Source organism: Triticum dicoccoides, chromosome 6B (assembly GCF_002162155.2).
Source record: "Triticum dicoccoides isolate Atlit2015 ecotype Zavitan chromosome 6B, WEW_v2.0, whole genome shotgun sequence".
NCBI lineage: Eukaryota > Viridiplantae > Streptophyta > Magnoliopsida > Poales > Poaceae > Triticum > Triticum dicoccoides.
Window position 1 is genome coordinate 296,215,581 of NC_041391.1, and position 13,320 is coordinate 296,228,900.

The following is a 13,320-nucleotide window of genomic DNA, read 5'->3' on the forward strand; positions in this document are numbered from 1 at the left end:
GCGGCGGAGGGCTCGGGGCCGATGAAGGGGTTCGACGAGCGGGTGGTGGAGGAGCCCGGGAGTCCATGGTGCAGCTAGGGTTAGGGTTGGAGGGAAATGGGCGGCGGCGGCTGCATGGGGAGTGGTGGCAGCGGCGGCGGGGAGGGGTGGTGGTGTGACATGGCAGTAGCGGTGGCACGACAAGGAAGAGGCGCGGCGGTGGCGGTTGCGGGTCAGCATGGGAGGCGGCGGCATTGGCGGCAGCGCGCGTGAGAGGGCGCGGCGGCTGCACGGGGCGGCGGCGCACGGCAGGACCTTAAGAGATGGTACCATGTAAAAGACGGTTTGGCAATGCAATATTCGTTGTATTGATTGGATGCAGGTGCACATATGTATAGTGTACAAGTAGGCCTCAATCTCAACAATACACAACTAAAAGGTGGACCAAAAAAATACAGATATACATGCAACACATATATTAAAAAATGAAGACACGACGAAGACGGAAGTGGACGCGACGCGAAGGCGGTCTACTCGATGACGACGACACCCACTTGATCGAGAAGCATCTTGCTGAGATGGACGGTCCGAGCAGAAATGCACGGACTGCCGGACTGATGTTCATCCATCATGTCAACCACAAAAGCGAGATAATGACCCGGCTGATCTTGGACACCGTGGAGTTAGTTTTGAAAAGAAAAGAAGGAAAGGATTTCATGGCTTTCTTCTGCATCGATCCATCAGGTTGTCATTCCTCATCCAGCCATTATACATTTAGGGCAAATCCAGCCGCGCCCCCAATAGGCCCTCCCCAGGCGATTTTGCCGCGCCGGCGCCAAAAAATGGCCCCAGTCGCGCCCCCAGGAGCCTGTTTTTCGCCGGCTCGGGCCAAAACTGGTGCCGGCGGACCCAGGCCGAACCCGGCGCCCTGGGGGGCGCTTGGGGAGCCGGCACAAGCGAAAAAGGTGCATGGGCCCGCCCTAGAGGCGACCCGAGGGCCTTTTTCCCGCCGTTTCTTGACGCTTTTCCCTCGTATCTCTCCCGCTCGCTCGCCTTCTTCCCGCCATTCTCTCCCTTTCTCCCGCCAAACCCCTTCCCGCTCGCCGCGAAGAAGTACGCCATGCCGCCGAAGAAGCACGCCATGCCGCGCGCGGCGGCAACCGCGACTGGCGCCGTGGCCCAGCCGAAGCAGAGGAAGCCGAGGGCGCCGCCATCGAAGCCACCGGGCCTGTCGAACGCCGAGTGGAGGGTGGAAGTTCAGCGGCGCGAAGCAGTCACCACCGACAGGCGGAACAGGGCCATAGCCAAGAAGGCCCGCGACAACGCGGCGCGCGCGGCGGCGTCTTCCTCATCGGTCGACCAGGCGGGGATGAATCCACCCGTCGTCAGCCACGCCCAGTACGCGCCCTGAGGACAGCAAGGAGCCGGATCTCCATGGGGTTCATCGTCGCCCGGCTACGCCGACGGTGACGCGCACGGTGGGTTCAACCCAAACATGACCTTCCCGCATGGTCACCCCGCTACGCGCACGCCCTCGCCCGCCTTCGTCGGCGTGCGGTACCCTCCATACAACTAATCGCCGCCCGCCGCCTACGCGTCCACACCGACGCCCCATCTCTACCGTGGACCGCTACCCTTCTCGCACCTCGGCGACGCCGACGACACGGGAGCCGACATGGATGACATCATCGCGACAGGATCGACCGCGACCGCCTCGTCTCCCGGGTTCGCCACCTAGGACGAGGTAGTGGACCTCAGCAGCGACATGGAGGCCGAGCTCGGCTACGTCTACGGCGACGACGCGCAGGAACCCGAGGAGGAGGAGGAGGACGAGGAGGAGGAGGAGGAGGAGGAAACGACTCCTGTTCCGATGAAGGGGCGCCAAAAGAAGAACAAGCGTGCGGCTAGGTCAGGCGAACCGCACATCAAGTGGACGTCCAAGGAGGAGGAATGCCTCGCCGAAGCATGGAAAGTCGTCTGCCTCGACCCGACCACCGGCGCGAACCAGAGCTTGGAGACGTACTGGGACCGCATCAAGGCTGAGTTCGACGAGCGGAAGCTCGTCGACTCCTACTTCAAAGGCGTCTACATGCAGCGCGGCTCCAAGGCGATGGCGAACCATTGGGGGCGTATCTAGTTGGCGTGCAACAAATGGCATGGAATCATCGAGGAGGTCGCGGCTCGCCCGGAGAGCGGCGCCAGCATTGAGGATCAGGTACGCACGCCGTTCGCCCGCATATCTTCGTCCCCTACGCCCGCCGCCCGCCAACTGTTCGTCCCTCCGCGCAGCTGCTGCGTATGTTCGCCATGTATCGGGGCGACAACCAAGACGCCGACTTCAAGCACCTCCACATCTACAAGCGCATTGACAAGTGCGAGAAGTGGGCGGAAGTCCGACGTGCCCTCGACAAGGCCAAGGAGACATACAAGCCGGACGCGACGACTCCGGGCGCATCAGAGGGGCGGCCGGACGGCCACAAATTGGCAAAGAAGGGGAAAAGCGCCGACGCAGCAACCGCGCGAGTGCAGGAGTCCATCGAGCATTGCCTCGCCGACGCCCAGGCCTGGGCCGTCCTACGCGAAGAGAAGACCGAGGCGCGGTGGTCGTCGCTAATGAAGAACAAGGCCATCAAGCTCGACCTGCTCCGAACGAACGTCGCCGCGAAGAAGAGGAACACCGACATGGCTTTTCTGATGGGCGGGGCGGACAAGCTCCAGAACAACGACGAGAAGCTCAAGGCGTGGTACCTGGTGCAGCGCGGCCTCATCCTGAACGAGCTGTCGACGGCAACGCCGACGACGCCGACGACGCCCACGACCACACGGACACCAAGCCCGACCGACGCCTCTGCATCGCCGCCCAACAGTGCCGAAGCCGCGCCGACGCAGCCCAGCACCGAAGCAGCTCCGCCAACGACGAGCCCGCGCACGCCGACTCCGCCAACGCCTGGAGCCGACCCCGCCGAGTGAATCGTTGCGCACGCGAACTTGCGGCGGCGGCGCTCTGTTTTTTGTAACGCCAGACTACGTCCGATCGCCGGATTTGCGGCGTCTTTTGAGAGCAGGAACGACCAAGTTTAAATTTCCACATCCTAGGGCCGGCGCGTGGGGGCGTGACTGGGAGCTAGGTCGCCCCCAGAGGCCGAACTAGCGCCGGCACGCCCCCAAGCCGCTCTATTTAGACGCCCTGGGGGGTCGAACGGCTGGAGATGCCCTTATACTAGGCTACAAGCCATCCTCGTTGGCACACTTGTACTGTTGTACATATACAACTGCTAGTCTTTTCTCCTTTTCTCCTTTTTCCTTTTTACTTTCACTAAAACTCATCTCTTTTTCGTTTCCTATAAGGCTATAAGCTAGTGGATGGACGTGGCATGTGAAAGCAAAACAACCACGCCCATGCCATTCTCGTCCAAACAATCCCGGTCTCCCACACACGCTGAACGCGCTGGCTGACAAGCCGCTCGGCGCATGATGCGTCGGCAGTAGGGATCAGGATCACACATGTCCTCCCCGGGCCAGCATGCCAGCCCCAGCAAAGAGCAAACCCCGCCACCTTTCCGCAAAACCTTTTATTCCACCCCCACCCATGAAGGAATCTTAGGCCCTCCACTATGTAGGTCAAAAATGGTGCCAAATTCACCTTTACTTCATTTGGCACCGATGCTCTCCATTGCCCAAGCGCTGCCATAAAAAATTTTTTGGGAACCGGAGCATCTACTTGCTCCGATGCCAACCAACAAAGCAATAAATTAAGCCTGATGCTCAAGGGAAGAAGCGGCAGTGAGCCAGGAGCAAGACGCTGCTAGTGGGGCAACTGTTGCTGATATACACTTGTTTATATGTGTGGGTCTGACCCCCAATCGATGCCCAATTCTTTCACAGTGTGCGGGCGGTGCTAAATATATTTCATCTGGCATCATCGTCTGCGTGGCATACTTTTCAGAGTTGTGGCATCGAACACATTGTGGAAGGCCTTACACCGCAGACGCCCCGCGCCGCGTCAAGAACACAGAGGACAAAGCACGGTCTGGGAGAGCCAGAGCAACAGCAGCGGCGAGGCTCCAGCCATTGCGGTGAGCAACAACATCACGGCGTGCGTGACGCTGATGGCGCTCATCTGCGCGGTCCCCGTCATCGCCTCGGGGGTGTGGTTCGCGTCGGCGCAGGGGGAGGAGTGCGCGCGGCTGGCGCGCTGGCCCGTGGCCATCCTGGGCGGCCTCATCCTGCTGGCGGCGCTGGCGGGCTTCGTCGGCGCATACTGGAACCGCCACCGCCTCCTCGCCTTCTACCTCTTCGCGCTCCTCGTCCTCCTCATCGCGCTCCTCGTCTTCGCCTTCGCGGTCACCCGCGGCTCCGGCGCCTACCCGGTGCTCGGCCGCGAGTACGACGAGTACCGCCTTGACGGCTTCTCCATGTGGCTGCGCGGGTACGTCTCCGACGACCCCGCCCGGTGGGAGGGGATCAGGTCCTGCCTCGCCGTCTCTGACACCTGCAAGAAGCTCGCCCGACAGGCCGGCTACGTCACTGCCGACCAGTTCTACCAGTCCCGCCTCACGCCGCTCCAGGTACGTACTACTGTAGTAGAGTATTATCCATCACCTAATCCCAGTCCTTCTCGTCACTATATTTTTAGTTGATTTTTGCGGGGAAGTATATTTGAGTGATAGCTGAATGATGCTAGTAGTACCATGTACTACTAGAACTAGCTAGGAGTAACAGTAGTATCACATTTACTGCTTCTTACAGCCTGCAAGAAACGGACTTACTAGTACTCCAACCATCGTTGTTTAGCTATAGATTTATCAAGAGTCAATTACACCACCGGTACTTATACTTGACATGAAAAATCATTTTAATGCTAAAACTTGTGGTATACATTGAACGAGTGCTAGAATTTGGCTGGGGCATGCATATACGGTGCAAGTCTCGCTCGTATACACCCGCGCCGCTGACCTGGCTTTGTATATGTATACTCTGCCCATGCGGCAGTAATTGGGTCACATCTATCAGCTAGCAAGAGAAATTATTAGTAGTTGCCTGTATGGCATTGGCTGGGTCCCACCTGTCAGCCAAAGAGCATATATAATATTAACAAGAAAAAAAAATACTGCTCTCTCCTGTTTCGAACCAGCAAACTGGCAAACGATTTTAGTTATCATAACTGGACACACAACGTTCATATTCATTAACTAAAATAACATATGTTATAATTTTAACCCAAAGGAGAAGGAAGTAGTGGGCGTTCGAACCAGAACAAAATTTTCCCAGGGCGCGTGGCTACCCAACAAGACAGCGTGGCTACCCAACAAGACAAATAACTCTTTTTCTGAGAGCTACATAACCAATAACTTTTGAATATATAAGTGCATACATATATTTTATATCCTTTCAACCAAACAGCATACATTGAAATTGTAATCCAAAGAAGAAGGAACTAGCATAAATTAAAATAATCATATATTATTTGAAAACATATTCATTTAACTTAAAAAATACGAATTATAAAAACGGTAACAAAATTTAAATATTGTTCAATTGACGATCCGCAATTTATGCGCACACTAGGCTCATATTTATTTTTCATTAAAAAAATATTTTTCTATATAAAAACTAATTAACTTTATAAAAACCTGTGAACACTTTTTAAATCAACATAAAAAATTCTTAAATGTTGAACACGTTTGTACACTACATCATTATTTTATGAAAATAGTGAACATTTTTAAACTCATATGGTAATTTTTTAGATACATAGAAAAATTAAAAATTACTTTAATATTTTTATTAAACATGTAAATTGTTAAATTTTTAATTCATGATTTAATTATATGGATATTTAATATGTGACTGAATAATTTTTCAGTCAATATGAATATTTATTATGTAATATATTATATTTAACACACGATCATAATTTACATATGTTTTACAAATTTCTATAAGAAAATGACAGCGCAAAATGGGCGGCAATGGCAGTAGCCCGTTTGATTCTGAAAAGATAAAAACAATGTGCATCCTTTAGTTAATGAAATTAGTCAGCTGGTTGGCGATTGGCGCTCGCTAGTAACGCTGAGTTCACAAGTTCGAACCCTCGCGGTGTAATAGTATTTTTACTTTTTTCTGTTATTTGTATTCTTTGGCTGACAGGTGGGTTCCAGCCGATGCCACACATGCAACTATTAATAATTCGTACTGCTAGCTGACAAGTGGGACCGAATCACTGCCATGTTGGCAGAGTACAAATATACAGTGTCATGTCAGTGCCGCGGGCGTATATGAGCAGGATTTGCACTGTATATGAACGTCCGAGCCAAGTTCTGGCACTCGTTCAATGTATTCCACAAGTTTTAGCACTAAAGTGACTTTTCCCACCTCCTCAAACATAGGATTCCACAAAATGAACATACTGTTTCGATTGAAACTGTTGCCATACTACTACTCCACTAGATGATTGTGAACAAACGCATCGGTAGTGACACTTGTAGTGGAAACAAAGACGTTGAGATGTGCTTTAGAAGGATCCGGGCATCAGGTTATCTTGGCCCTCGGAGATGCTACTAGACGATGAGGAGGGCAATCCATCCGGTGGCAACTTTCTGACAGGGCACAAAGAAAGCGGTGGCCATTGTTCACGGTCACTGTGATGTGGGCCACTCGGTTTCTGCCAAGTGCCAAATGGTCTTGAGGGGAATCCGCGCGTAGGCCCATGTAATTAAGCCCTTTCTGGAACAAATCTGACACTGATTTAGACTGCGAATATAATTGAGTACGTAACGGGCAATTACTTGGGTGGCGTATCAATGCTACTTTTCACTCTATCCCCTGAGAGAAAGCTTAACCAAGTGCCCTTATATATCGGCAACAAAACCATGGAAGAGTTGCTGTCCCAAGAACAAGAAACGGACGGGACAGTGCCGGGGACAAGGGTCGCATGGGTCGGTGCGTGGGAGCTTGTGTTTAGTTCTAGAGTCGTCAGTTGATTACTACTGCCATCATCTTAGTTCTGGTGTCGAGGGTACTTGAGCTCGGTTCTGCAGTGGCCGCACGCAGCATCTCGATGTCCTCATCTGAGGAGGGTTTGTCTGTCTCTGTTTGCCACCGCGCGTTCCGGGGCTTTGGTCTCTCAGACGTTCATGCATCCATCTCTAGGAAACTCCATCTCACGTGATTGGGAGAAAAGAAAATTGCTTCAGATCCAGCCACTGTCGCAGGATGACCGATTCCTGTAAAATTTCTCAGCATAACAATAATAACTAAGCTGAAACGTGGGCTCTGACAACTGACGGAGCTTTTGGTGTGGTGTGGTGTGGTGTGGTCGCAGTCGGGCTGCTGCAAGCCCCTGTCGGTGTGCGGGTTCGGGTACGTGAGCCCGACGGTGTGGACGAATCTGGCGCGGCCCGCGTCGGACCCGGACTGCGGCCTGTGGAGCAACGACCCGGCGCAGCTGTGCTACGAGTGCGAGTCGTGCCGCGCGGGCCTCCTGGCGGCGCTGCGGAGCCAGTGGCACAAGGCCAACATCGCGCTCGTCGTCGCCACCGTCTCGCTCGTCTTCCTCTACCTCATCGGCTGCAGCGCCTACAAGAACGCGCACGCCGAGGCCATCTACCGCCGCTACAAGTGGTGATTCCCATTTCCCATCCCATCCCATCACTGAGAACCAACCGCCATCGCCAGTTTGCCCATGTAATAGACTAGTATGTTTGCTTCATACTGTACTGTATTATTATTAGTAGCTTGGTAACTGGTAGTAAGCTAGTAGGGGAAGATGGGAACTTCAGATTCATGGTTTGCCCATGCATGTATGTGGAGAATTTTAGCGAGATGCATGCGCTCTTGGTGTTGATGTGAATGTTGTTTGTAATATGCAGTAGAGATGTTCTTCAGATTTATGGTTAAGAATTTTATTATGTTTTGCTCATCTGGTGGCTCGATTGCCTCTAGAACTGCAACAGTGATCACTTGAGACGGAACGAATCTCATCTATTAATTCGTAATTGTGTGGCTGGTCCTATTTTGTCAGAGTGTGGCTGCACTGCACTAGCATCTCTTTTCTCGTGAGAGCACAGTTCTTGCTTTCTTACACTGTTCATTGCTTGTCATGTCACGACATGTATCTCCCTCCGTTTCAGAATATATCTTTTTTTAGAGATCTCAACAATAGAGATTTCAACAAATAACTAAATACGAAGCAAAATGAGTGAATCTACATTCTAAAATATGTCTACATACATTCTTATGTTATAGTTCATTTGAAATGTTTAAAAGGATTTATATATTTAGGAATGGAGTGAGCACACACGGATTTGATCGACAATGCATGTTACCATGGCACGTGACTAGACTCACGATGCCCTCTACCTGGTCTCAGTCCATGTTGGAATTTGCTAGTAGGCCTCAAAGACTAAGTAAAATTCTAAAATTTACTTTGCCCATTCATGCACACATGTGAGTAAAGTGAGTGAGACTAAATTTAGTTCCATCATGGAAGTTGAGTAAGACTTGTACCTTTTTATAAGGTGAGCTCTTCTACCACTTGTATGAGCATGAAAAAAGGAGACCTACACACACGCTCCTTCTCGCTCGCCTCGTCACGCCGCGCCGCGCCGCACCGCGGGTTACGGGATTGAGCCGAGCCGAGGACAGAGCTATGCACCTCGTCGTCTCCACCGTCTCGCTCGTCTTCCTCTACCTCATGACTCTAATATCACCATCTTCATATCTCAAAACAATTATCAAGCATCAAACTTATCTTAGTATTCAACGCACTCAAAAAGAAAGTTTCACATATCTTGAATACCAAGTATATTATCATTAAGCAAATTACCATACTATTAACGGCTGTCAAAATAATCTAAGTGAAGCATGAGAGATCAATAGTTTCTTTAAAACAAATCCACCACCGTGCTCTAAAAGATCTAAGTGAAGTACTAGAGCAAAAATTATCACGCTCAAAAGATATAAGTGAAGCACTATGAGCAAAACTATCAAGCTCAAAAGATATAAGCGAAGCACATAAAGAATTGTAACAAATTTCAATTCATGTATGGCTCTCTCAAAAGGTGTGTACAGCAAGAATGATTTTGGTAAACTAACAAGTAAATACGCAAATGATACAAGACGCTCCAAGCAAAACACATATCATGTGGTGAATAAAAATATAGCTCCAAGTAAATTATCGATGAAAGTGGACGAAAAAGGGGATGCCTTCCGGGGCATCCCCAAGCTTTGACTTTTTGGTGTCCTTGGATTATCTTGGGGGTGCCATGGACGTCCCCAAGCTTAGGCTCTTGCCACTCCTTGTTCCATAATCCATCAAAAGAATTCACCAAAAACTTGAAAACTTCACAACACAAAACTCAACAGAAATCTCGTGAGCTCCGTTAGAGAAAGAAAACAAAAGACTACTTCAAGGTACTGTAATGAACTCATTCTTTATTTATATTGGTGTTAAATCTACTGTATTCCAACTTCTCTATTTGATTATAAACTATTTTACTAGCCATAGATTCATCAAAATAAGCAAACAACATCCGCAAAACAGAATCTGTCAAAAACAGAACAGTCTGTAGCAATTTGTAACTAACGCAAACTTCTGGAACTCTAAAAATTCTACCAAAATAGGAAGTCCTGGAAAATTTGTCTATTGAATAGCAGCAAAAAGAATCAACACAAAATCACGTTTCGGTGATTTAACAAAATTATATTCATGCGCGCAAAGTTTCTGTTTTTCAGCAGAATCAAATCAACTATCATCGTAGGTTATCCTATATGTTCTACTTGGCACAAACACTAATTAAAAGATAAAACCACATCAAAACAGAGGCTAGACGAATTATTTATTCCTAAACAGAAGCAAAAAAAATAAATTGGGTTGCCTCCCAACAAGCGCTATCGTTTAACGCCCCTAGCTAGACATAAAAGCAAGGATAGATCTAGGTATTGCCATCTTTGGTAGGCAATCCATAAATGGCTCTCATGATATATTCATATGGTAATTTTATTTTATTTCTAGGGAAGTGTTCAATGCCCTTCTTTAAGGGAAATTGAAATCTAATATTCCCTTCCTTCATATCAATAATTGCACCAATCGTTCTAAGGAAAGGCCTACCAAGAATAATAGGACATAAAGGATTGTAATCTATATCAAGAACGATAAAATCTACGGGCACATAATTCCTATTTGCAACAATAAGGACATCATTAATTCTTCCCATAGGCTTTTTAATAGTGGAATCCGCAAGATGCAAGTTTAGAGAGCAATCATCAAAGTCACGGAAATCTAGCAAATCACACAAAGTTTTGGGAATAGTAGAGACACTAGCACCAAAATTACACAAAGCATGAAACTCATAATCTTTAATTTTAATTTTAATGGTAGGTTCCCACTCATCATAGAGTTTTCTAGGGATAGAAACTTTCAACTCAAGTTTTTCTTTATAAGATTGCATCAAGGCATCAACGATGTGTTTGGTAAAGGCCTTATTTTGACTATAAGCATGAGGAGAATCTAGCAGGGATTGCAACAAGGAAATACAACCAATCAAATAGCAATTTTCATAATTAAATTCCTTGAGATCCAAAATAGTGAGCTTAGCAACATCTATGTTTTTATTTCTTTCAATCCCACTTTCATCAATTTCATCATCAAGATCTAGAAACTCCGAATTCTTAGAACGCCTTCTAGGTAAAGGAAGATCATATTCAGTTTCATCAAGATTCATATTGCAAAACAAAGATTTGATAGGGGACACAACAATAACTTTTAGATCTTCATCTTGATTTTCACAGGAATTCGGTTTAGCGGCCATTTTATTGACTAAGGTAGCTTGCATATCCGAAATTTCAGCGGTCATCTTTTCAAGACGAGCAATTTGGGCTCTTATACTATCAAATTCTTTAGACATATCATCGAGTTCTTTATTCATATAACTCATAAAACTTTTTTGTTCCTTAAGCTCATTTCTAAAAAAATTATTATGCTCAAATTACAAAACCATAAACTTTCTGACATTGCTTTCGATCTCCTCTAGCCTTTTAAAGTGAAGATCACCAAATCTAGGTAGAGCCATCACGATAAACAAGCAAACTAACGCACGAGCAAACAGAAAGGCAACGGGAAAAAGGCAAACGGGAAAGAGAGGAGGAGATTGGGAAAGAGAGGGCGAATAGGGTGAAGTGGGGGAGAGGAAAACGAGAGGCAAATGGCAAATAATGTAATGCGAGAGATAGGGATTGTGATGGGTACTTGGTATTGTTGACTTGCTTGCGTGAGCCTCCCCGGCAACGGCGCCAGAAATTCTTCTTGCTACCTCTTGAGCACTGCATTGGATTTTCCCGAAGAGGAGAGGATGATGCAGCAAAGTAGCGTAAGTATTTCCCTCAGTTTTTGAGAACCAAGGTATCAATCCAGTAGGAGACCATGCACAAGTCCCTCGTACCTACACAAAACGATAGCTACTCGCAAACAACGCGATTAGGGGTTGTCAATCCCTTCAGGGTCACTTACGAGGGTGAGATCTGATAGAGATGATAAATAGTATTTTTGGTATTTTTGATATAGATAGATGCAAAGTAAAAAGTAAAAGACAAGGTAAAAACAAAGCAAGTAATAAAGTGATAGAGATTGATATGATGAGAACAGACCCGGGGGCCATAGGTTTCACTAGTGGCTTCTCTTAAGAGCATAGATATTCTACGGTGGGTGAACAAATTACTGTTGAGCAATTGACAGAATTGAGCATAGTTATGAGCATATCTAGCTAATGATCATGTATGTAGGCATCATGTCCGAGACAAGTAGATGGAAATGATTCTGCATCTACTACTATTACTCCACTCATCAACCGCTATCCAACATGCATCTAGAGTATTAAGTTAAAAACAGAGTAACGCCTTAAGCAAGATGGCATGATGTAGAGGGATAAATTCATGCAATATGATAAAAAAACCATCTTGTTATCCTCGATGGCAATAATACAATACGTGCCTTGCTGCCCCTTCTGTCACTGGGAAAGGTCACCGCAAGATTGAACCCAAAACTAAGCACTTCTCCCATTGCAAGAACTACCAATCTAGTTGGCCAAACCAAAAGGATAATTCGAAGAGACTTGCAAAGATAACTCAATCATACATAAAAGAATTCAGAGAAGATTCAAATATTTTCCATAGATAATACTAGATCATAAACCCACAATTCATCGGTCTCAACAAACACACCGCAAAAAGAAGAAGATTACATCGAATAGATCTCCACGAGAGAGGGGAAGAACATTTTATTGAGATCCAAAAAGAGAGAAGAAGCCATCTAGCTACTAGCTATGGACCCGAAGGTCTGAAGTAAACTACTCACACTTCATTGGAGGGGCTATGGTGTTGATGTAGAAGCCCTCCATGGTGGATGCCCCCTCCAGCGGAGCTCCGGAACAAGCCCCAAGATGGGATCTCGTGGATACAGAAGGTTGCGGCGGTGGAATTAGGTTTTTGACTCCTGTTCTGATCGTTTGGGGATACGTAGGTATATATAGGAGGAAGGAGTACGTCGGTGGAGCAACAGGGGGCCCACGAGGTAGGGGCGCGCCCCCCACCCTCGTGACTGCCTCTTTTGTTCCTTGGAGCAGGGTCCAAGTCTCCTGGATCATGTTCGGTGAGAAAATCACATTCCCGAAGGTTTCATTCCGTTTGGACTCCGTTTGATATTCCGTTTCTTCGAAACACTGAAATAGGCAAAAAACATCAATTCTGGGCTGGGCCTCCGGTTAATAGGTTAGTCCAAAAAATAATATAAAAGTGGAAAATAAAGCCCAATATAGTCCAAAACAGTAGATAAAGTAGCATGGAGCAATCAAAAATTATAGATACGTTGGAGACGTATCACAAGTCTCATCTCAAACAAAACTCATTTAGTTTTGTAATTTAATAGAAATTAGTAGCTAAAATTGATAACCAAAAAAATGACCCCCCACTAGGCCAACCGGCCCAGCTAGCCAACTGGCCGGCCTAGTCGGCAGCCCACCCCGGCCGGCCCATCTCGCTCCCACCTTAATGCCCACTCCCCACCGAACCCTAACGCTCACTCCCCACTTCCCCATGATCCCTCTCGCTCCCCATCCCCCAATCCAGTTCTGGATCGGGCTGTGCGCCGACGCGCCTCGGCGCCACCACGTCGGCGCCACCTCGTCGACGCCGCCCGGCACTGCCCCGCCGTCGCCGAACCGCCGTCGTCCTCCTCGACCTCCTCCGCGGAGCCCCGCCTCGTTGGACCCCTCGCCACCTCGTCCACGACCACGCCGACGCCGGGCTGCCTCGTCCCCGTCGCTGTCGTCCGCCTCGTCCTCTCCC

General features: G+C 48.3%; 1 protein-coding gene across 1 annotated transcript; it reads left to right on the top strand.

Annotated features, from left to right (window-relative positions):
• Positions 1-217: 217 nt before the first annotated feature.
• LOC119321112 (tetraspanin-2-like) lies at positions 218-7,900 on the top strand. Its single transcript, XM_037594944.1, has 3 exons — positions 218-312; positions 3,968-4,547; positions 7,304-7,900. The coding sequence occupies exons 1-3, from the start codon at positions 218-220 to the stop codon at positions 7,604-7,606; spliced, it is 978 nt and encodes a 325-aa protein (XP_037450841.1). The 3' UTR covers positions 7,607-7,900.
• Positions 7,901-13,320: the final 5,420 nt, after the last annotated feature.

Bases quoted from the DNA above. Each gene is read 5' to 3' on its own strand.
- LOC119321112 (XM_037594944.1), top strand. From the start codon at position 218: ATGGGAGGCGGCGGCATTGGCGGCAGCGCGCGTGAGAGGGCGCGGCGG. The intron at 313-3,967 runs GTAAAAGACGGT...CTTACACCGCAG, and splicing joins ACCTTAAGAGATGGTACCAT to ACGCCCCGCGCCGCGTCAAG. The intron at 4,548-7,303 runs GTACGTACTACT...GTGTGGTCGCAG, and splicing joins CCCGCCTCACGCCGCTCCAG to TCGGGCTGCTGCAAGCCCCT.